General features: G+C 35.8%; 1 protein-coding gene across 3 annotated transcripts; it reads right to left on the minus strand.

The window, feature by feature from the left end:
* Window positions 1-16,522: 16,522 nt before the first annotated feature.
* On the minus strand, window positions 16,523-23,771 carry LOC106673942 (leucine-rich repeat-containing protein 45-like). Of its 3 annotated transcripts, none has more exons than XM_014406339.1 (11): window positions 23,528-23,771; window positions 20,532-20,795; window positions 20,293-20,471; window positions 20,095-20,223; window positions 19,878-20,028; window positions 19,603-19,816; window positions 19,237-19,426; window positions 19,020-19,168; window positions 18,787-18,960; window positions 18,493-18,731; window positions 16,523-16,658 (listed from the first exon to the last, which is right to left on the minus strand). In XM_014406339.1, the coding sequence occupies exons 1-11, from the start codon at window positions 23,623-23,625 to the stop codon at window positions 16,589-16,591; spliced, it is 1,857 nt and encodes a 618-aa protein (XP_014261825.1). In that variant the 5' UTR covers window positions 23,626-23,771; the 3' UTR covers window positions 16,523-16,588. The 3 variants fall into 3 exon arrangements, with proteins under 3 accessions (XP_014261825.1, XP_014261824.1, XP_014261826.1); XM_014406338.1 differs by lacking the exon at window positions 16,523-16,658 and adding an exon at window positions 17,641-17,787; XM_014406340.2 differs by lacking the exon at window positions 16,523-16,658 and adding an exon at window positions 18,214-18,358 and having other exon boundaries at window positions 23,528-23,733.
* Window positions 23,772-25,520: the final 1,749 nt, after the last annotated feature.

Below are 25,520 nucleotides of genomic sequence, written 5' to 3' on the forward strand. Positions count from 1 at the left end.
TTAATAAAAAATTTCAAATGCGCCGGTGGGACAATGCAAAACGCTTCATCCAATTTTGATAAAGTTACGCCAATTTGTTGAAAAACTTATTTAAAATTTTTTGTTTTTATAGAACTAATTATTTATCGATAATTGGATTATTTCTGACGTCAGCTTGTCTACTGGGGTAGTGCTTCAGCCCTTGAACTGGCGATAGTGAACCTCCTTTACGAACTCGATCCGATTTTGCGAAATGCAAGTTTTTTTCGTCACAACGTAAAATCTTATTTTCCTGATGTAGAACGATCACGCAGGAGGTGATGACCGTGTACTGTCATCAGAGCAGAAACATTGAAATTTGAATTTTCAAGACGGAGGTGCATAGCCGTAAATGATTTTTTCAGTCATACGCCGTTATGCCATTTAAGAAAAAAAATGTTAAGTTATATTCAGAGGTAATTATTAGAGGTAGTTATATTCAAAGGTATTACATGTTTTACATGATTTGAGTTAGCACAGTACATCACAACCGTCATTTATGTTGTAAAAATAAAATTTACAATATAAAACAAAAATTCAATGTTATTATTAACGGGATTAACTGACGATATCGCTTAAATTGTACGCAGAAACGGTTTTTAATTTGCTACATCCAAGGTAACAGGTTCACAGAATCCCGGATGAATACTATTTTTTTTATAAATTCAGGGAGTTATTACACAGGGTGATTCACTACTCGTACGACAAAGTTCGTTATGAGCTCTCCCAACTTAAATCTGTTAAAGGAAAAAATATTACAACATATTGATCAACCAAAGCAGAAAAATTGGGCAAACTGTCAACTGGCAAACTGTTATAGGAGAGCGTTATTGTCCTGTGCCTATCATCCAAGCAATAGTTGCCTGTTTGGCAGCCAATTGTACTGGTAAGCTTCGCATTGCTTAAAAAATTTAATCGTTCCATCGGCCATCAAGATGTTTGTCGCATTGTGCAGTTACGATGTGCGTGCATATCGGGGCGAGTCTATCGCAAGCCGCAGAAACTTGTTCTGCACAACCTGCAGCCTCGCAATATTGCTATGTCAGGCACCAGGATAGGCTTGATCACTACTTTCTACAGAAGCTTATTGATAGACGACAGGTTAGACAGCAGGGGGAAAAGTATGCGGATGCTATGCTTTGCTAAAAGTATGCTTTGCCATTGTTCACTTTATGACACCTGGGGAGTGAAAATGAGTTTACAGTACAATATCACCCCAAGATATTTACCTCACTCATACCACGATACACCTTCAAATCGAATCGTTTTGTAAAGCAACGGTCTACGCTTGCTGAAAAGTATTGCCTACGTTTTATTATTTTTTCTTTTCCAACAGTTGCAGAAACTTTCTATGCAGCGCATTGCGTTGTCTAATCTGTTCGATATAGTGTCGATCCTCAAGAAGAGGAATATAAAGCTATATCGTCAGCGTAGAGAGCCATTTTACATTCTTGGGGGATTTTGTTAAATAAAATATAGGAGGAATAGAATGGGTCCAACGTTAGAACCTTGAGGAACACCAGCAATAATGTGTCTCGGTCGGGAAAGGGATGATCTAAGGGAAACTCCCCTGTCACTGTGTCTCCCCCCACTGTCACTGTGTCTTTTGGCTGACCCTCAAATCCAAAAACAGTTCAAATGGAAAACCTTGCAACGAAGTTCTAGAAGCCAACGCAACTCAGAATAAGACCGACAACATTTTGTTCTTTTAAATTAAATAAATTACATGAATGAGATAGGTTAACTGAGGATAAAAAAGAAAAGTTGAACGAAAAAATAAATTTGTAGGGCCTAAATGTAAAATTCAGTTTTTGTTTGTATGTGTATTTGTTCTTCAATCTTAAACATTATTTTCATTTCCATGTCCATAGCAATATATATATGATGATTTCCCAGTATTTTAAAGTTAACTATCTGATAGAACTATCGGTAAAGGGCCGAGTTCATAGATTCCTTGGACGATTCTTATAACCGATTCCTAATTCGCTTTTTGGTTCGAAAAACAAATACAGTACGCCGGGGGCCTAATTCCATTGATTTATTCATTAGTGACTAAAAAGAATTAGTCGAAATTGACCTAGTATATTGTCTTATCTCGGAGAAAATGAAAACAACTGCGCGTTGTTCGTGGAAAAGGAGTGATTTTCCTTTTGGCTGATTAGTCACATTGATTGTGTCACGATTTCCCCCGAAGAGGCACCGGCTGTTCATTATTCCTCAAACGGGCGGGAAAAGATTCCGTTTCCTTTTGTCGCCGGTGATTCGGGGAAGGCAAGGCGTGACCCTCGAAAAACGTCAGCCGGTTTGTTGACACTGGAGAAAGTCCTGAAAAGGAAAATTCGGGAAAGGAAGTTACGCGGAGGGAAATGGAATTTTTGGCGACGCAAATTTTGAGCACCTGCGAAATATATTACGACTTTTCCTCATTGAAATTAAGAAAAAATGAACCCAACAATTCAAAATTAACCAATTAGGCCCAGTTCACGGAGGCGATTGGTATGACAGACCGGTACCAGCCGTTAGTAACGTAGGCACAAAACCCCGTCATTCAGATGGGGAGACTGGAAGGCGAACGGTATGAGATTCCGACTTTTCTTAGAAATTTTTTGGTTATTGATAAACTTTAATAGCTTTTACTATATTTTTATTTCAGTCTAAATAAAAAATGCTGTAACATGGTATATTCACATAGTTGATTTGAGCAAGTAGAAAAGCAAAATAAAAATCTTAAAATACAAAAAATTTAAATTTTCAAATATTTTTGGAGAAAACAAGATATATTGCCAAATATTTTGAGGTGTAGAATCACAAAAAAAATTTTTTGGTACAAATCCGTGACCCACCAACCTTGCGAGAGGCAAAAAGTGGACGCCTTTAATATTTTTAATTATCTCAGAGTCTGCATTATTATCTTACATTTGGTCCGTTTTAAAGGATTAAGGTAACAGGTAAACAGATAAAATCTCTCGGTTGTGTTTAAAATTGGATTTTGTAAATAAATCTTTGAATAATAAATATCTTCTTTGTTAGTTTTTCTGTCAAACCGCTTTCTTACGTTCCTGTGGTTTGGTTTGTTTTTCACATTTGTTTGATTGATGGCTTCAAGTGATACGGCTAAAATCATAACATTGCTAGAAGGTGGAAGAAGTTACGCGTATGTGGCCAGGATGCTTAACATACCCAGAATAACTGTCCGAAGGGTCTTCTATCGCTAACAAAATACTGGAAGTTATTCAAAAAGGCTTGGATCAGGCCACCATCTTATTTTATCGTTTTATTGTTTCGAATGTAATTAACGTAAACTACAATCTACCGATGTTTAACTCAAGCAATGACTTCAATAAGTTAGAAATGTGAATGTTTACGCACTGTAAGGCGAAGATTTAAGCTGGATTACGTGCGAGAAGGCCTGCCATTGGTCAGAAGGCCTGCCATTGGTCCAGAACTTCTGACAAGGTCTGAGATGGCACGCTTAACCTCTGTAGCTTCCATTTCGTTCCTATCATGTTTTAATCACATATCTACATCAGAGGTCTAGATCGCGGTGGTCAGGCCCCAGAAGTTGGTACTTCCTGACCTTATTCGTCACCCTCCAGAGTCCAGGCTTGGGTGGCCATCGCGTAACATAGTTTTATGGTTTCGAATGTAATTATCGCAATCGACAATCTACCGATCTTGAAATCAAGCAACGACTTCAGTAAGTTAGGAATTTCAATGTTCGTTTATGCACTAAGGCGAAGACTTTTATTAGATGGATTAGGTGCAAGAAGGCACATTTTTAATACATTTTTTATTATTACCTTATTTATTTTATTTTACTACAATCTAGCCCCACTTTTAAACTTAGATTTGATATATATTGTAAAAAATTTATTTAATAATTCAACCCAGAGCTAGACGATTAAGGAAATGCTTAGAGGCCAAATGGAAATTTCCTATGCCAAATGGTATTGGAGGATTGAAAAACTATTACATACCTTTAGTTTTTTTACATTAAACTTTAGTGAGCTTTCCTTGCAATACATCGACAAGACATAGAGCAATAAGGAGACAAAGAATAAATTCCTTCGCACACAGTCTCGCGCCTTTTTTTCACACTTTCTAAAGTACAGTAATCCCTTAAAACTCGCGGTTTTGACATTTGCGGTTTTCACTGTTCATGTATGAAAAAATGAGGAAAGATTTGACATTTGCGGGAGGACCGATTTCTTTATTCGCGGGGGGAAAAACAAGTGTGCAAACAATTTTATTTTCGTATCGAAGCTTTTAAAGGCTTTTACGCTAAACACACACAAAATTTCATGCGAATTTTAAATTAGATTGAGTGCAATTCAGATGAAACAGTGACAAGTTGCTGGAAGAAATTTAACATTGCCGATTGCACTGCAAACATCGATGCACCTTGGCAGGAAATGAAGCCTAGCTCAATCAATGATAGCTGGAGAAAGATATTGCCACAGGTGGTCGAAAAGGAGAACACTGTTCCACCAGTTCAAGATGAGGAAGAAGAAATCGTCCGGCTAGCGCATCAGATTGGAGTTGAAGGATTTGACGATATGAGACAAGACGAAATTAACGAATTGCTGAATTCTCATGAAAAAGAGAGTTGCAAACCTGTTGCGACAAAAAGAAGAATAAACTAAAGAATCTGAGGAAGTTGAATGCGAACACGAGAGCCGGAAAACACGAATAAGTCTTTCGAAGGTGTTTATTTAATTTTTTTCTTTCATTTAATATTTTTTACGAAGGCCAAAGCTTTTCTTCAAAACAGCTCAGGGAAATATTAACCTTCAGGGACCAACATATACCAAAAGCAATGGATTTCGACCTATCTTTAAATCGATGTTTAAGTTTAAAAGGGATGTCGAAGCCGCTTTATTTATATTAAAGAAATTAATTATTTGGCGAAACAGCGAACAATTATCAGTTATTTCTTTCCTTCCACACCAAAATAATCAAACAATTAACATGTACAAACACTGTTATGTCATCTATTTTGTTTTGAATAATTTTTTTTTTTAAGTTCTGAATTGTATCTCAATTTTTGGCGTCATGGAATGTAACCCTCCCATCCTTATAGCATAGGAAAATAGATTTCACATTTGCGGATTTAACGTTCACGGTAGTTTTCTGGAACCAAACCCCCGGGACTGGTAAGGGATTAATGTATAGTACAAACCCTATCAACAAATGCTTTTCTACTTTCCTCAAGGATTACGTGTTTGGTGTTTTCCGGCTCATCACATGTCTCACAGTTGTCTCACAGACGCTCTACGGTTTATATGCAAGTATTTTCCACAGATGTAGTGTTTACACCTGGAGTAGAGTGTAAACCGGGCTTAAGGGAAAATTCCGCTCTTTAATAATATCTACGTTGACTATTTCACAAATTTATAATTCGCGCTGAACATTAAAAATTAGGTATGGATTTTTTATCAGGATTTTTTCCGAAAAGCATTTGAGAGGCCATTAAACGGGAGTGCTAAACGAGTTCTTCAGAAAAACAAATTGATTCCGTTGAAAATGGTTTTCTATAGAAGAATAAAATCGATAGAAATAATAATTCGTTGTAATTATCGACTCCTCGAGAGGGGGGTCTAGTCTAGTTTCCGTTATGTAAAATCGTACTTCGAAGGCCGGATTTCCAATTTTCCAATTCTGTCCGATAACGGCTATTAAAAGAACAGCGATTAGCGGTATCGATAAAACGGATTTCCCGCTGATTTCCTCGAAGGCCCTGGAGCATAACGACAGACAACCCCCTTCGCGCCGGTCAAGCGTTTTTAACCCAGGGGTTGTGAACCACGACAGGCCGAAACCGGAAAACGCCGTTCTTCGATCAGGACCGGGCACGCGACACGCCAAAATTAACCACCGATGGTGTACGACGATAATACGATATGGCTCCTTCTCGGAAAATGACAACTGCGAGTTTCCTGAAAATGTCGTGTGTCAGGACGGGCCGAAACAATACGTTTGAATAACAAAGAATAACAAATCAATTGGCCGGAGAGAGTTGTTTTCCGTCTCGGCCGGCCATCTGGAAAATCGCGTTAAACGATTATAAATAAACCGCTGACACGAATGCTAAAACATCGACACAATGAAAATACTTGTCAGCAGTTTTATTCACTCTATCCACCCATCTTCTTTTGTTCGAACCCTTTCAACGAGAGAGACGGAAATGTACTGAAGAATGGGCTAACCAAAAATAGAAATTGCTTATCAAACTCGCATCGTCAGTTCATTCTGATGTCGGCAGTGTATTTTTATTTATTAAAAAAAATCTCTTAAAGACTTAAGTCTTACAGAACACTTAACTGCTTTTGGTTTCTTCATCCTAAATGAACCTTTGGCCTCAAAACAATAATCTGTTTTATGAATCGGTCTATGAACTACAAACGTCTCACGGATCGTCTAGTGTGTCTCGGAAACAGGTCAGCACATTTCCCGGTCGGCGACACCGCCTCTCATGAATGGACTTCCCAGGGAGTCGGTCAAAGCGGAACGGGAGCCGAAGGAATTTCAGGAAATACTCTGCCGTCAGACACATCGGAAGTTTTCTTCCACAGCAATATTGATCATTTAATTTAAAGGCCGCGTTAACTAACTTTTTTGAAGAGGTGCGAATCTTTTCACTGGAAACGACTGCGACTATGGGGACAACTCAGTTGTTCGTCATGAGGTCTCACATTGGAACAGACTTGTCGGACCGCTTGACCCTCATTGATGATTGTTGTGGGTTAGCATGAATTTTGAATCATTATTTTATATTTATAGGTTTTTAAACTTTTAAAAAGACAATAACAATACATGCCGGATTGCCACAAGGTAGCTTATTAGGTCCAACACTTTTTTTGTTATACATCAGTGATTTTCCGAAAATAGATTAAGTAAAAATTGTAACGTTTATCGATGACACAAAAAATGGAGAATCAGGATCAATCAGAATAAATCAGTGCATATAAATTTTACACATAAAAAAGAGGACCATGTTCCGTCTCTCACAACCGAGGGAACTATTTATTGTATCATACAGTGATAAATATCTGGGAATGATCTTAGATGCCAAGCTGAGATGGAAAAAAGGAGCATAAAATTAGGTTTAAGTATAGACAGCCAAACTGATAGGAGGCGGCTCCAACCTAACTATGCAAAAGAAAATATTGTACAAACAAGTCCTAAAGCCTATATGGGATATAGGCAGCAATATTAAAATTATACAAACACTTCAAAATAAATCGTAACATGGTCAATGCACCTTGTACGTAAGGGATAAGGACTTACATAGGAATCATAAGATCCTGAGGACACGGCGGAAATACACCAGTCGAGAATGTGGAAGCACCAACCTACTTACTGCACAATCGAAACAACGTCAATAGGTCGAAAAGAACAAAGCCATATGAACTTGTGTCGTTAAAAATTTTGTGAATAGTGAAGTTAAATCTTATTGTACCAATGGTTTTATAACATGGGCTTATACGGTCTAATAAGGCCAGTTTTAATGAATAAAAATATATGGGGCACCATCCTGTGTAATCTCGCTTCGGAGCGGAAAAACTAAAAATCAGATACGTATGGACACGCGATCCAGGTATTAGTACAATACATTCCAGGAACTACAGGCTATTGTCCTATTATTTCGAAAGGCTCGATGAGAATATTTTCTACCTTCATCAGGGGCGAATATGGATTTTTTCTGACAGCAGAATGTGCTTAATTTGAGGTAAAGAATCTTATCGGTTGACAAACTCGATTTGTTAGTATGTATGAGTTAAGTTTCATTAATTCGTTCCTAAGCCGCATACTACGGAGGTAGGTAATAATTTGCGACACGTGGATCAAGCCTAAAAATAAATTCAACACTTATTAAATCAATAGTTACAATTTTACGTTGTTGACAGCTTCAATTCCGCTTTATTTTTGTAAATAAGGTCATTAAAGATGGAGCGAAAACTAAATTCTAAAAAATCGATTTGACTTCCTACAGATCATTTGCGATATGACGGAACTCCAAGTATCTGGCGCATCAAACCTCAGGGTCGAATCTCCGCTCGCTTTTCTCTTCTATGAAATAATTATCGCGTAAATGGTTCTTTTTGACCGGTTACCATTTCCGCCGCTTCAAAAAGAGCTCATGTTTCCCAAGATTTTCTCTACCAGTCGGTGATGAAACTATACCTCTATCTGTAATTTCGGCATTCCTCCATCTTGTGTGCGGGGTCTATGGTACAAAATATGCCTGACAGACAAAAATGATCACGAGAGGTCACACGACATTTGAAAAATGTGGGAAAAAAGGTAGGTTGGGATGGGGAGTTGATGCCCGAGAGGACGCAGTCACGATAGCTCAAAGTGGTTGGATAGCACCGTTGAGCCGAAGGTCGTGGGTTCGAATTCGTCTCGTGACACTAATTTTTTCATCTTAACCAAGACCTTACATAAAAAGAATAATTAATTGAAAGAAGTAATTTGGTCTGGATTTGATAATGTTAATTTTGAAAACAAGATTTGGAAAAATTAATGGATCATGATGGGAAATTATGTTTTTGTCCGCTATTTCAAAAATAAGGTTGAGGTGGTCTTCAAAGTCACAGTTAACATTAAATTGGAGATTATTTCACATCGTCAATTGGTTTATAAATGACATTCCGGGTTGAGCCTGTCGTCTTGCCTCGACCAGCTTATAACTCTAACTGATCGCTGATGAACATAAAACCCAATACAAGAGGTTGCGAAATGTCGAAAGTCTGAGCGATGATAGGCAGACCAGGATGATTGGTAACGACCAAATTGCAGGTATATTACCCCGCAGATAACACTGAGAATTCTCGAAAAACTTCCTCCTTTTTAAATAAAAATATGGGAATTTTGTTGATTGAAGAACAGCGGAATTCTTTATAGTGTTTATGCAGGTTTTTGATTTTCAGTAAAAACAAGCTCTAATTTAACCCTTTAACCCAACAAAATAATTCAGTCGACATAATTTCCTTTAAACTGGGTTTGTGGAATGGACGAACTTCCGAAATGCAATGACTTCAAATTAAAGCTTGTTAACAATTAACCCTTTTTAATTTCAAGTTAACATCTTCAAATTAACTGTTTTAATTTCACATTAACTCTTTTTAACATTGAATTAAATCTTTTTTAACTTTCAATTAACCTCTCCTATCTTACAATTAGCTCTTTTAATTTTAAATTCAATTTTTTTAACTTCAAATTGACATTTCTTAATATCAAATTAACCTTTGTTAACGTCCTGTTAACAATGGTCCTGTTAACCAATAAACTTAAAATCTGTCCTAATAAGCAACAATCCATCAGCTTTCAACATAATCTATGGATTTCTAAAGTCGATAAATGTTTCTTTTTGATTATCTTCAACCGTGAAAATTTAGAAGATGAGAAGATGATGGAGCTGAATGAGTGGTGCGGGCGCGCGGCGGGGACCTGGCCCTGGTCGACCGATCACGCTCGACAGTAAAATGAAAATAGAAAACTTCATGCCAGCGTAACCCCCCCCCCAAAAAAAAAAGTCCTGTTAACCCTTTTTAATTACAAATTAGCCATTTTTAACATCAAATTAAATCCTTTTATTGTCCGATTAACCTTCTTCAATTTCAAATTAACTCTTATCTTTAAATCAACCGTTGTAAATTCAAATGAACTATTTTTAACTTTGAATTAATCTTTTTTCACTTTCAATTAACCTCTTTTATCATCGAATTAACCCTTTTAATTTTAAATTAACCCTTGTTAACGTCCAATTAACCATTTTTAAATACAAATTAACCCTTTTTGACTTAAAATTAACCCTTTTGAAGATGTCACTCCAAAAAATACCTCTAAATTTTTTTAATGAAAAATGATGAATTAATAACTTTTTTTCAAAATGATTGTTGCTTATGACGTAAAACATACATGAAGAGGAGCAACAATATTAAGCTATTTTATTTATTCTTGCTTTTTTCTTGTTCTATGCTCCATTGTAGGATTTTATCGACGTTTCAAATAAATTGAAATGGTAAAGTTGTCTTCCTAAATAAAGTTATTCTGAATTAAACTGTAGATAATTAAATATTTAATTATCTTCAAATGTATATAAAATACATCTGGAATTCAATTAGATCTGAGATGACGGTATCTGCATTACAACAGTTAATAAGTTATCCACCTCGGATTGGGAGGATTGAGAGGGAAAGTAATTTGAAGTCCCTTCAACCCCGTTGACTTTATAATGGCAGTAAATTAATGAACAGCTATACCGAGAAATCACACGAACAATGAAACCGGATGGAAATCCGAGAAAAAGGGTTTTCATTTCTGTGATGGTTCGTTTAATTTTTATTATTTAACCCTCTGTCTTCCTCCTAAATCTCTCGGGGGAAAAGATCCAACTTTGTAATCCGACTCTGTAAAAACCTTCAATGTTGACTCTTCATTTCGGTCTGAATAAACATCGCATTACGACGGCTTATATCGACCTAAAGATGACTAAAGACTAACTTCTCACAGATATTATTTATTCATTTCCAACTTTTTCTAAATGTGAACTTCAGACAAAGGTTCTAAGAGGAATTTTTGGACAGGAAATATAAAAGCAAAGTAGCGCAATCAATAATTCAATCAATGATGTAAGAACCTTTTTTGAGGAGGGAACTTCTACCTTATCTTAACTGAAACATATGGTGAGTCAGTTTTGAACGCACCATAGGGAAAAAGCGTTCATATTTGACTTACCTGTGATTACACTTTGCAAAAATAAAGGTGAGTCAGATTATTTGGAAAATATTTTTTGGCCATTTATTTTTTATCTACCGTATATGCACCAAACATTTAATATTAGACTTTTGGTTTACCCCAGTCTAAAAAGAGGATTCCTCATAGCAGACGTGGAACGCCTTATCGGAGCACATGTCATCACTGAACATAACTAACAATTAGTCATAAACCTGTGAAGTAGACGCCTCGTCGCACCCGCTAACTTGGCATTGATTTCGATTTCGACTCCTCAAGTATTTCCCACAGCCACAAGATCGCATAACACCAAGTGGAACATGTTATCGAGATATGTTCTCGAGGAGAACCAACTTCTGCCAGAGTACGACGTCTCAACTTAGCTCAACGAGCTAAACATGATTTTCATGCTTGACGAGGGCATCTGCAGACCTTTACGTTAGTCCATGGGCTACTCCTATTCTATGTTCCACTTTAATCCATTTGCCATATTAGGGATGGCACTTCATGATTTTATACTCGAAAAAGCCTTTTTTCCGAAGATCTCTGTTATCTATAACCAGTCTTCTGCTCATTTTGTCAGGTACCATTATAGCCATCCATTTGGCAAGGACAGAGGAGCTCCGTATGTGACCAGGGATCTGATCATTGTGGTTTATAACCATTACACCATTTTGGCGTTTATTCCCCAAGTTTCGCTGCATAATCTCTGGTCTGTGCTTAGTGATATAACTACATGTGCCTTTGATCAAGGGTGATAGCTAGGTATTTAGTCTGTTATATAATTGCATATCAATGATGCAAGAATATAACCCATACCATCAATATTTAAACGAATTTATATGAAGGTATTTAATAAACATAAACAAATCTATTAACGTTCACGTACGATAGTTTTCATTCGTGACGTAATATCGTATATACTGAAATATTCATTTATATCACCCTCCAATAAAGGTTGACGTGAAACTGTTCTCAGAACTTATTGTGAGTTGGATCCTGTTTATTACGCAGCCCGTATGAAATATTGCAAAACTATCGGCAAGTTGTTATAAAAACCAAACACATCGTTCCCATTGACGTAATTAGCCGATGAAAACAATTTAATCACAACAAAAGATGTCAACAATAGTAATAATCGTGATATTACAATTGAACAATAGATATAATAAAGGGCGAGAGAACAGCAACTTTCGATAAGTTACACAAATTTATTTGTCTCTATAAATTGAATGTAATTTCTTTTTCCCTTCATAATTCCTGTATGTTTAATGAACGGTACACAAACTCGGAACTCGTATTGTTAGAATATTCGAGCATTTTGTGCCCTACATTTGCATGCTAACTTTTCCTTCCAAATGTCTTTAATGCCGTTTTAATTCGATATAATTAACAACATATCGGTCGTCGGTTGAAATAAAACATGGACAAAGTTTGTTGGAACTGTAACGACAGTCCGAGCAGGGAAGAGGAGACAAGCAACTGTAAATCTTTAATCGGAATATTTCAGCAGTAATTTGTCAGAATATCTCAAAATTTATCCAAATAAAAAATTAACTCAAGTTCACAACTTTCTAAAACTTGCAGTTTTTGTTCTGTTCATATAATCAAATTATCAGGGCGCTGATTATCAGTTTGTGAGAAATAGAGAATTTTTCATAATGACTACCCTTTCTCTGGGCACTCTTTCATTAATTGATCTGTCAAGCAATTGCCTTTTACAAGACTCAAATCCAACTGATTACGAAAAAAGGAGGATAACAGAGTGACTAAGCAAGAATCGGCACTAGAACAATCAGTTAATCCCAGTTGACCCGAAACTAATACGTAAGAATTCGTACGTTTTTGCCTAAATTTTACACGAGAGTAATCAAACTGATGATAACTAAGAGCATTGGCTCAGTCCTATTCGACCTCTTTATATATAATATTTGCTAATTCCAACGTGGCTTTTTTAAATAAATAATGATAAATATTTATTTTAAATAATACAAAAATACTACTACATATATTGGCAATATTCTACTACCCATTTTGTGTCACATTTTTGAAAAGTTCCTATTAAAAAGAAATCTTCCATTCCTAAATTCTGAAAAAATAATGCCGACCTCAATTCGGTTTTCACAACTTCCATTCAACTATCCAACAGTCCCAGTGTGATAGACATTATTTCCTTCTCTCTTAAGTTGGGACAGTATTGTTCCTGGGGCCTTTCTTCACATAAGCCAAGAATTTGATCAAATTTAGCACCTAGGTTTGCTGTTGATGCTCAAGGGCATCCTTTGATCCACCTACCTCCACTGCATAGTTATTTCACTGACCAGTTTTACCGACTTTCTCAATTCTTCTCAAAATGTATCATGTAATCCTTAGGGTAGAGTCCTGACCCCCACACTATACCAATATTCTACAGCTGACATTCCATCACATCCTCTAATCTGCACACTCACATTTGCAAACGGTACAGCCTCTCTAGTTACTCCGATTCCGTCATTTCCACTCGAAACCTTCAACAACTCCTCACGCTACTGGAGTCTTGGGTGAAAAGAATATAATAAAATTTAATACAGACAAATTCATCCACATTACCTTCACTCTTCGTAAAAAGATCTCTCCTCCAGTCTACTTAAATAATATTCCCGTCACTACTGCGGACAAGGGTTGGTACCTCAACTGTTAACTGTTGGTTTTCCTATTTATTGGTCTTTAGGTCTTAAGTCTGTAAAAGTCTGCGGTACAGCCTCGCTCTATTAGAGCGAAGTCCCCTCCAACCACGGCACAGTGGCAGCCCCAGGCTAAGAAAGACCAAACCCCACGGATCTCTCGCGATTAATACTTTTAACCGCTTCATCGAGGAGACTTCAGTATCTAGTCACTATCGACACCTACAAGCTCACTTGAGACTCCTTGATCTCAAGAGTCCAGGGACAACACGGAGCGCCAGCAGATAAAACAAGAATTGAGGGAATATCAGAATACATTTTTGGGACATCTATTAATAAGCTGAAAATTTTGTTTTTTGATGTTTAAATGTTGCTTGGATTGGAGGTCTTTGGGGGAGGAGAAATCAATTATGATGTATACATAGATGTACACTGAGGAAGGTGAATAAACAACCGAAAGCTTGATAGATTGAATACCATAATATTCACCGGACCACGTGCCCTACCTCAACGAATATAATGTGAATAATAGCTGGTCGATCGCCTTTACATAATAAATAAAGTATTTTGTTAAATTGTATTTACGATAAACGATAATTCTTTAGTATTTATTTACATTATTAGAACAGATGTAAACTGACGCGGTGTGGAAAATGTCGATGGGCGTGCTGAACACACCTATGGGATCGACCAATGGAAAAAGGGTGAATCAGACCTGCAGACATGCAGCCTCGTCCGACTCGGCAAAACAGGTCCAAAGTTGAGTCAGCTCTTTGTGCCGTTGACGTTGTCAGGTGTTCCCTTCCAGGAACGTCTCAACAAACGTCAATGCCGTTTTTCCATTTTCGGTGCCTGATTCAATACTAGTTTTACACTCTTCCTCCTCAGTCGAAGGTTCCAGCTATCACTTCGACGTAAGGATGAAATGGCTACTTTAACAGAAACTAAATAACGATTCCAATATTTTCAGCCCGTTCCGATAAACCATGTTTACATTTATACATCGTTAAATGATCCATTTTTGATGTAATTTTCAACATTTGGCAATAACACGCCGTAGATATTTATGTCGGAAGTGGCCTGAGATGCTCCAAGAGGGCAATGGGAAAAAGGACTTAGTTGATATTAAGTTGTTTAATAGACGCTAATGCTTGTGTTCTTGTGTCGAATACTTATTTTGTTCAAGTTGTGTTGTTTAAGTATTATTTTCTTCTGTTCAATAAAATTTATCAGCTCATTTCGAGTTCAATTTCCAGAACCACTATATCCACTTTCCTTACAAAATTGGAAGCCGCTAGCTTGCTAGTAGGAGGTTAGTTGGTTTTGTTTTGATCTCGATTTGTGTCGGTACTCGGATTGAAAAATTGTACTTTCGTGGTGAACAAACAAATGACGATTGTGACGAGTATAAAGAAAAGGAATAATAATCGCACAATCCTTCAGCACACCTCTAAAACTAAAGCCTTATCCTTCAGATTAAAGGGTCAAGACTATGGAACTTGCTTCCCCGGGAAGTATGTCCATGGCATCTGAGTTTTTAAACACTACAAAAATCTTACTTTTTTCTCTTTCAACTTTTCTTTCGTTACGTGGTTTTATCATTGGACTTAATATTGCCCTTATTATTTTGTACATTTTATTAGATTTTTATTATCGTTATTATTATTGCTATTAATATTATTTTACTCTGATTATAAGACTAATTTTTTCCCTAATATGTACATATAAGCAGGCTTAAAGCCCTATTGTGCCTTTAAATACATACAAATAAATAAACAACACAAGACAAGTCGAGAAGTAAATATGCCGAAAAAACCAAGACAAAATTCACCCGGATTTGATGATTTTGGAGCACGTGCAAGAAATCCTTATGCTTTTAAATGGCAATTTCATTTTCCGGAGATGATGCGTCACAAATTGAAGAGACTGCGATTCTTATGAAGAGGATCTAGAAACACCCATATTCACCAAAAGATCATTAAAAGGGACAGGTTTATTGTTTATCAAAAGCGCAGCAGGTTTTTAATAGTTGGAAAACGCTGAAGACAAAACTGCTCGACGAGTTTTAGCCGAAAATTTCGACTGAGAGATTTTGTCGAATTTCAATGAGACGATTAAAGCTTTTTATTTTTAACTAAAATTTTTTTTTTGAACTTGGAGATGTCGACAAAACATACTGAATGAGTATTTATAGCGAAATAAAATGAGTTCATCTTCAGATCTAGGGTATTAAAGAAAAAAAATCTGGAAAGTTGAAGCAGAATTTGGATATCAGAGCGCAAATTGGCAGAAAAGGACGTGAAAGCAGGAGAAAATATTTCAGTCCAATTTAATAAGACACCCGGTAAATCGGCACCGTTTCGTTGTTTATAATTGTTGAATATTTTAAAACTAAATTTGATGTATGTATCAATTAAAGAGTAAGATAATGTTTTATTGCTGGAACACTGATTCTATTAAAATTTGTATTTCATTTATTACAGGCAAACAGTATTGAAGCAAGATGATTATATTGGCTGCTGGGGCAATAATAAAATATTTATACTAACATGCTCACTAACCTGACTGCCAGCAGAGAGAGTTGATTTACCATTTGTAAATCCCTCCTGGGAAAAGATAAAAAAGTTTAAATCAGAAAGTAGTAGACAGGGTAAATATAAAAAATAGATGTTAAATACATTAAATAAATATTTACCCTCTGAAGGCAACAATCCTTGCCTTAAAACAGCTACGATGAACCAGCTAACTACACACTGTTCAACACTCGCGAAAAAACTTAACGCACTGTTTAAATAGCACTTTGTGAAAATGTAAGAAAATATATAAAAATTGCACAACACCCCCTAGAAAAGAAAAATACGAGAAATGTATAAAGCTTACAATAAATTTCATGATTTCCTCACGTCAGGGGTTGAAATGTAAATCTTATAAATTCTACATCACCTTTCAAAGGGCGGAAGGACTTTTCACGTTCCTTTCAAGTCGCTTTTCCCTGTATGGCGCGGTTCTGAGTGCAAACTTTGCCTTCAATCCTAATCACAAGTTGCCTCACGGCGTACCGTACACCTTCGCGTTTAAAGCTAGCTCATCAATGATTAAAACTCATTTCAAAACAATTTTATTTCCGATACGAGGATTTTCTACTTGTCGCCGGGTTCGCCATTTAATTAAAAACTCGACAGATACGAGAGCGAGCAAAATGAGACCAATGAAGCCATAGCCACCAAATAAAAGACCCTAAAACAATAATACAAATTAATTTGAAAAATTAGTTTCAATGAGTAAATTATTTTTCTGCTCTTTTAGGTTCACATAATTTTAAGAAGAGTTCAATTTGGTCTCAGTTTGCTTTAATTATGTCAGCGGTCGACGCAAATTGTACTTCAAGTAAATACATTTTAACATGGATATGTTTTCGGGCTGGATGCACAATTTTTCTTGAATGACCCTTTTTGGGTTATCGATTTTACGTTACCAAGTATCCATAGGTTGAGCTGGGATAGGTTAGATGCTCATAACGTTAGCGACGGATTAGGTGAGGTCGGGTTCACGACGGGTAAATAGGGTTAAAGATGGTAAGATGAGGTAAGAATTGGTAGGGTTGACGATAGGGTTAGAGATAGGCTAGGTAAAGTAGAATTAGGGTTAGGTAAGGGGTGTGACAGGCCCGTTACGTTAGGTTAGGTATCGTTAGGGTTAGGGAAGAATTAAGTTAGGTAGGGTTAGAGATGTTTTTAATCAAGTTAGGAGGGTTAATGTTAAGGCCGATTTAAGTTAAAACAGATAGGGTTGGGGACAGTTTAGATTAAGTTAGGTTAAGTAGAGTTAGGGATGTTTTGTAGAGTTAGAGAAGGAGATACTTTAGGTACGATAAGCGACTAGTTAAGTTAGGTAGGTTAGAGAGCATTATATACTAGTTATGTTAGGTAACATTTGGGACAGTTTAGGCTAGGTAAAGTAACTGGTTAGTTTAGGTCAATTTAAGGTTACTGCTAGAATTAGAGATTAGTAACAGTTACATATCCATGATTCAACATTTTTCTGTAAAATAAAAATATGGAAATGTGAAGTGTTTTTTTTTTAATCTCAAGCTGTAGCAATGTATTCTGAATGTGAAAATCTTGGAGTTCACATTAAACGGTATTTAATAGTATGCTACATTGGTTTACTAATTTAATGCAACCTTAAATTAATGGGTTGAAAGTAAATTAGGCATAAATTGTTGAACTAAACAATACAGAAAATTTATTTTCGTATTATCCGCCTTTTTGTCCAGACTTTGCTCTATCTCACTCTGCCGAGGCGAACCATGGACTTTTTTTTGAACGCCGCACCACCCGGCGGTATCGATTTCTTTATAAGATTTCTACATGAAAAACATCAATTATTAAACAGAGTTGGAGGTTATTTTTAAAAGACCTGAGTTTATAAAGTTGGTCGACCTTTCAAAATGGAAAATTGTGAACAAATGCATATTCAATTTGAAAATTGTTGAAGCATATATTCTGTGAAAAATGGATTTTTGCTAATCCAGCATTAAATAGATTTAACATGGTTTTTGTAAATGTGTAATAGTCATAACATGTTTTGATTGTAGTAAAACTTAGATATATGTATCCAACTAGTTTTACTTCATCAGTATTTTTCAAAAATTTATCAATTATCATAACTTGAAATAATTTTCTCTTTTTTCAAGTTATATTTTTAAGAATAAAGTATCATTTTTTCTTTTACTTTGTTTGTTTACATATTGAGTAAACTACAAGAAAGTAAACTTTAGTAAAAAAAATCTCATAAATAAATAAAAAAATACAAATGTATTAAAATTGTAATATGCCAGACTGCTAAATCAACTTTCCCCAGAAGAAGGATGATATCTATCCCAGTATTTACTGAAAGCCGAATGCAGGAGTTTGGCCCTGGCCTTTTCTTCATGCCTGCGAAATGAAAAACAAAAAAAAGGGTTTTTTGTTGGAAATTTACTCTTTTAGTATCTAATTGAAAATAAATTTTGATTTTGAGGACTGCTTCATTTTGCTTTCAGCATTGGAAGTGATAAATAGTGTTGTACCTGATGTTGGCAATCTTTCTCTCTCGTTCTTCAAGCTTGGCCTCAAGGTGCTTGCAGCGGTGCCGCATGTCCTTGATCTCTTGTTCGAAATGCATCTCTTGGTTGTTGTACATGCTCTTAAGTGACATTATTTCCTTCTTAGACGTTTCATACTCATTTTGAAGGATTTCCCTGCTTTTCCTCTCTTCCATTTTTTCATGTTTAAGCTGCTGATTTTGCATTTTTTCATTTGACAACTCCTACATCAACAAGGTTGTAGTTTTTGTTTTTAATAAGAAAAATTGGGCAATGTACCTCGAGGAGAGAAGTTAGTTTTCTGGCAGGTTCAGCGACTTGTGAAATAAGAGAAGAGTTCTCCCTCTGCAGCTGGACGACTGTTCCTTGAGCCGACTGCAGCTGTTCCTCAATCATACGCTTTTCCTGCTTCATCCTCTCAATTCTATCATTTATTAAAAGAACTTTGTTTGACTGAAATATTAAAAAAATAAGTTTGATTATAAAAATAAATTTGACAATACAAAATTTACTTGTCTTTCTGTTAGCTCCATAATTGTATTTTCTAGACTCTGTTGCTTCTCTGAAGATAGAGTCCTGATTTTCTCTATCTTGCTCTCAGTTGCTGCTTCTAGTTCTTGATATTTCTTTTGCCAAATTTTCTTATCCATTTCATAATTTTCTTCAATAAACAAATTAATTAGACAAAGACTTATAAACAATAAATTTACATTTTTAAAACAGTGATACCTTCTAAATGCTTTGTTTTTGTATCATACTGGCTCTTCAACTGTGCCAGTTCTGACCTTAAATTCATACAAGTCTGCTTTTCAATGGCGAGATCATTTTCTAGTTTTATTATGACCTCTTTTTCATTGGAAATTTTTTCTTGTGTGGTATTGACTTGTTTGAGTTGTTCCAGCTCTTTCATTTGAAGGGACTGAAATGGAGGAAAATTATAGTTCTAAAATCGGTTGTCCATTTTGGACATTTCTGATCATCTCTAAGTAAAGGAATTATATAAGCCTTATGCTTTGGTGTGATGTGATGCATACCCAGAAATGATAAGTAAAACTACTTTGAAATTTAATTTATTATCATTGAATCAAAAATAACCTTTTGAAGTTTTTCAATTGTGTTCTGGTAATTGGTCATTTGCTCTTTAATAGAAGCTTCCCTTTCCTTTATCGCTTCCTCAAGAGCCTCAGCACGCTGCTTTTCATTTTTGTGCTTCGTCTTGTAAGTAAAAACCTGCTCTTCAAGGGTGCCGATCTGTTTTTGCATTGTACGGTTCTCCTCCATAATCTCAGAAAGCCTTTTTTCCGCTTCCCTGACTTGGAACATTTCCTATGATATATGATTTCTAAAAAGGAAAGTTAAAAAAATCTCACTTCATGTGCTTGTTGGCAGCTTCGGTTATCTTGGTCAGCTGCTTGGTCTTTGTCTCCTCAAGACTTTTGATATGGTTGATGAGAATTTCTGTCTTGACGACATGATCAGTACTCATCTTTAGAACACTCACGTGGTTCTTTAAACACTCCTCTGAGGGGGGAAAATTCGGAGGAAAAATTATTTAAATATGTTCACAAGCCTGTAATCAAAACTAACCTATTGCTATTAAAATTTCCCGATGGACAAAATTTCCCCTAAGCTGTAGTGTCATTAGAGTTTGATTTTCTTCTAGACTTTTCAAAAGTTCTTCAGCACCTTCGTTCTGAATTGAGTTCCATCGTAAGTCTAAAGATAATTATGTCAAGTTTTCATTTAATTTTTTTTTTTTAATAATTTTTGTGACAGATAACCCACCTAAGTGTTTAAGGCTTGTGTTTACTCGAAGGGCATCTGCAATCTCTTTTGCAGACTGTTGACTGATTTGGTTGTTTCGCAAGTCAAGATTTTCAAGGGTTTGGTTCTCTTTCAGTCCACTACAAAACGTGCTAAAAGAATCGAGTGACACACCCATGTTGTTCCATTTCAATATTAACCTAAAAAAATAAAAGCAAATGATATTTTATTCTAAAAATTACTCCATAGGTTTTTATTACGTTTTAATACTAGAGTTGTGGGCTAGGAGTTTTCCCAGCCTGACAGTCACATGTGTTGTGATGTTGTTGCCGTACAAGTTAAGCTCCTTGATATTTTTACTGCTAATGAGTGCCTCAAAAATAATGTTGAGGCATGTTGGATTAAGCATACAATCAGTGAAGTTAAGTGTCACCAGGTTGTCAGACTTTGCAAGGACATAAGCAATTGCCTCACACGTCTCTATCCCCAGTGGATGACCAGACACGTCAAAATCTCCAGTGACACTAAACATAAAAATAAAATTTATAAAATTTGAAGGAGATTTAAAGTTGAAATTAAAACAGAATTCAGACAAATTATTTATATAAAATTGCAAAATCTCAAGCAAATCTATCTCCACGCTTTAAATATTGTAGAATTTAACTCTATAGCACTCGAGATTAGAATTATACTTTTGTTTAAATATTAACTCTTCATCACAGAGTATAATTATGTAATGCCATCCTAAGTACCATCTACTTTTCTCTTTTATGGAAGTATTCCTTAACTATTCTCATACCTAGAGCTCATAAACCTCCCAACCACATATCTTTCTTTAGAACCATCAGCCTTCTTCCTGTGATGTACAAAATCCTTGAAAGACGCCTTTTAAAATGTTCAAAACATTATGACAGACTTCATTTCTACTTTGCAGAACTACTTTGAATAAGTTTTTGCGCTTATAACTCAGCTGTCATAGAAATAAAACAACATTGCTACCAGGACAAATACTTTGACAAATTAGAACTCAAGAATTAAAAATTAGAACTGAGTAAATAAACTCTTACTCTTCTTCCTTCTTTTATGGTGAAGAAATCATAAACTGCTTAAACTTTTTTTTGTTTTTTGAGTATGTTATAACTTCAAGAAGCCTTGAAGAAGGGAGACAGATTGGCCCAAAAATGCATTGGCATTAAAAAAGAAAAAAAGCTTCTAAAGGATAGCATAAGGCTAATCTTTAGTGAAACATTTCAAATTTAATGTTTTATAAAAAGAATACTTTGCGCATTTTGCATGAAGTACAAAATGATGCCTTAATTTTGCCACTATGGTGTCATGGTAGAAGGTAAACTTAAGGTAGTTTAGCATTTTTCACGGTTCTTCTTCTCTTATTTTTGTTTTATTCACCTTTCTGAAGAGGCTGTACTGTTTCCAGGCCAAAGCTTTGCTGTCACAAAGTCCCATACTCCTGCTTTCATGAGAGTCAGCAGGTTTCTGTATCAATTTTTCCCGTTTTTTTGAGGTGGGAATTGAATGGGCAATGGCCAGTATAAACAATTATTATTTTCGTTAATAATAATTAAACCCTTCTGAGGGATAAATAGATTTTTGTTTTCCTGGTTGTTAATCTTTACTCGAATTATCCAGTTTTGCCCTGGGGTACAGATACACTTTTTGATTCTTAGATAATCTGGAGGTGTCAGGATATTTGGGGTATGAAGGAAATAAACTAGCTGAAATGAAGTTGCAAAATTAATCAATTAAGAGAATCCAAAGCTTGACTAAACTGGCACGTTTACAAAAAAAAGTAAATTGTAAGAATGAAAAATTAATTATTTCATATATTTTGCATACAAACAAACCTAGTGGGGGCTTTCTTCCCCAGAGTGATATGGAAAGCAGGGAGAAAGTCACTTAATTAGTGATGGAAAAGCTGGAGCCAACATCGTAGAGCCTATTCCTTTATTTTAATTGAATCCTAGATTCTTATTCACTTTTGAAGTGTGCCGCTTCTTTTTCTTTAAAATGTATTTACAGTTATGTTTATATTGATTTGAGCTTTTCATTTGATTTACCTAAGCTGAACTTTGGTTTTCTATTAAAAATAATAATAATAATAAAGTTTTACTAGGGGCGTTGGTGGCAGCAACGGTTTAGGCGTTGACACATTGCTCATCACTGTAAGGTAAAGGTCCCGGGTTCGAATCCAGGGCTGGATTCGAACCTGACATATTTACAAATGGGCTTTTTTTCAAAAACACCGGCATCCCAAGGGTTGTTTTAACCTCTGCTGTTGCAAACCCTCGTTAAAAAAAAAATTAAGTTAAAAGTTTTATTTAGCAAAAGGCTTTTTTTCTTTTTAATGAGGATATTTCAAATGGGAGGTTATAAGAACCCAGGTTGGGGGGAGGACACCGCTGTTTTTGAAAAAAGCCCATTCGTAAGTATATCGGATTCGAACCCAGGACCTTAACCTTTCAGTGATGAGCTCCATGTCAACACCTAAACCATTGCAGCTACTGATTCCTTTTTTTCTTACATTGTATTTTATTATAAATATAGATTTTTATTTTCATTTCATAAGGCAGCATCATACCTCCTTTTTCCCTGTTCTTATTACCTTTTGGTAAATGCTAAAATGGTTTAGTCGAGGACCGACAAATCCTCGAGACTGACAATATTACTATTTCAATACAAAAGACAAAAGTCTGTATTGTGTGTGTAGCCAAGCCTGATGGAGTTGAAACAAATACTTACCAATTTTGCCAAGAAGAAGACTTTGAAACATCTATGACTAGGAAGATATTGCCAGGGTATGATGCTACGTTGGAGTTGCGTTGCAATGTAATATGCTTTAATTCCTTAAAAAGTGTGCATGGTCCATAGCTTGGACTTAAAAAAAATAGGGACCGAAATATATTCTGGTTGGACCACACTGGGGAAGGAAGTTAAAATCACCAGTGCGTTTTTTTTTTTTTTTTTTTACAAAAATAGATTGTTTAACTGCGGAATTTTTTCATTGTGTGTAAGAGATGTTACAACAAAATAATGTAAAAAGGTCAAACAAACGTCTAAATTTTCAGAAATCTAGGTTTAGGTCAAACTTTGCTGCAGTGTTCACGACCTCCATATTTTTTGAGGATAATTTAGCAACCAAAAGGTACTTTGTTTTGAAAAGGCAATTTGAAGAAATCATACTTTTGTTTTACAATGTACGCTGTGAAAAGACAATAAAAAAGTTAAATAAAAGCAATACCTCGCGTTTTTCAACGCTTGCTTTACGCTCGGTTCTAGGGGGTAGTTCTTCCTGAGGCAAAAATCTCGGTAAAGGTGGTTTTCGTCAACCTGCGCCATCCTGTAACACACAGATCTCTCAAAAACGCCACGACCTTGGAAAATTCCTCCAGCGGATAATACGAAGGGCAAAAGGAAAAAGAAAAAAAAAGTTATTTTAATTTTTTTTGTTTACTACAAGGCCGGCTGCTAGAAAAAACATGACCTTGGAGACCGTTGCTAGGGGATGGCTAACGAAAAAATTCATGGCGGATCTTTTCCTTTTTTAAATCTTAATAAAACGTCTAATCTACGCTAAAAAGTCGTTTTCTGTTTATAATCTTCCTGTGATTAAATCCAGTGTTAGAAATGTCTGAGTTTAACGGAAAACAGCCCACATAATTTAAACATTTTTTTTTGTATTGACCGATTTTCTTCAGCAATGTGAATATTTATCTAAATAAAAACCTTATCGTGAAAAAAAGGGCCAAATTCAAGATCCTCTCCAAAAAATTATAACAATGTAATGATATATACCTGTTGCCAGTTTTAAGTCCATAATCTGAGAGAACTCAAAAGAAAAGTGGAATGTTCCAGTCTCCCATCCAAAAAAATCAGCCTATCAAATTAAAGACAGCTACACTGTTACCAACCTCACTTCACTCCTGCTTTTATGAACAACATTGTTCTTTTATTTTTCTTGGCCAGTATCTGAATGAGGTTTAAAACATCAGGACCATCTGTTCTCATACAGGATAGGAGGCTGAAAGGAAGGTAGAGAACTCAGAAGAAAAGAAAAGAGTTCCAGACTCCCTCCCAAAAAAGTCAGCCTATCAAATTAATGACAGCTACAGTGTTGCCAACCTCGCATCACTTTTAATTTTATGAGCAACACTGTTCTTTTTTCATTGCTTAACACTTGGCTAGTTTCTGAAACAAAACATCAGGACCGTGTCTGCTTATACAGGAGAGGTGGGCGAAAGAAAGATGGAGAATTCAGAAGAAAAGAAAAAAGTTCCAGATCCTCATTGCTCATTCACCTTACTCTGAACCATCGGTAAGTAAAATTGGATTCTATGATAACTTTATAAGGGATAAGTAAAAAGCGTTTAAGTTTATAGAGGATGCCACCAGGCACAATCAAAATCCTAGGCCACATAGGAACGCACCTAAGCAATATTCTTTTTTTTTTAGAGTAGAGGAAATGGTGCCATTGGCTCTGAAATCTAGGTACAGAAGCCAAGTTGGTGAGAATAAATAATTCTCTATGAATCTAGAATGGGCATTAAACTTTTTAAAATGTGGCGTTCGAGTATTTTACACATCACAGGAAGAAGGCTCATGGGTTTGTAGGAGGATGTGTGGTTGGGAGCTTTAACATGAGATTTACTATGGAATACTTCCTAATGAGAAAAAAAGGGTGGTACATAGGCATTGTGTTTTAAAGGCTGATGGGTTTGTAGACAAAATCGTGTTATCATGTGTGTGGTGGTAATGATGGTGTTGGAATGTATAGAAAAGTTAGCGGTATAAATAGGACAGTATAAACAGGATGGGACCAAGAATGCTCCCTTATGGGACACTGCATTGTATTGGCCATTACTGCAGTCCACTCTGAAGGAGTGGTCAGTTGAATGGGATCCCCGGGTGTCAGAAACCAGGAATGCCATGTAATACTTTTTGTTCACAGAGGAAACGTTGTCAAAGATTTTGAAACCTTGCTGGACTATGGAATGGTGCGGTAGAAGCCTAACTGATGAGAAAGAATGTTTCTATTGATTGTATTAAACGTTTTAAAATGAGTCAGGATTGTGGACACCATAGGAAAAAAGCCTTTTTCTATTTTTTTTCTATTTTTGTTGATCACAGTAACCCTGTAGCCAGGGAGTTTATTCATACCTGATTGCATGTATTTAACATACATAGCCATATGATTGAACATTACAACAATTAAGAATGCACTCAAGTGCCTTTCC

This window comes from Cimex lectularius, unplaced genomic scaffold (genome assembly GCF_000648675.2).
Source record: "Cimex lectularius strain Harlan isolate CLEC.00 unplaced genomic scaffold, Clec_2.1 scaffold6, whole genome shotgun sequence".
In the NCBI taxonomy this organism is placed as follows: Eukaryota; Metazoa; Arthropoda; class Insecta; order Hemiptera; family Cimicidae; genus Cimex; species Cimex lectularius.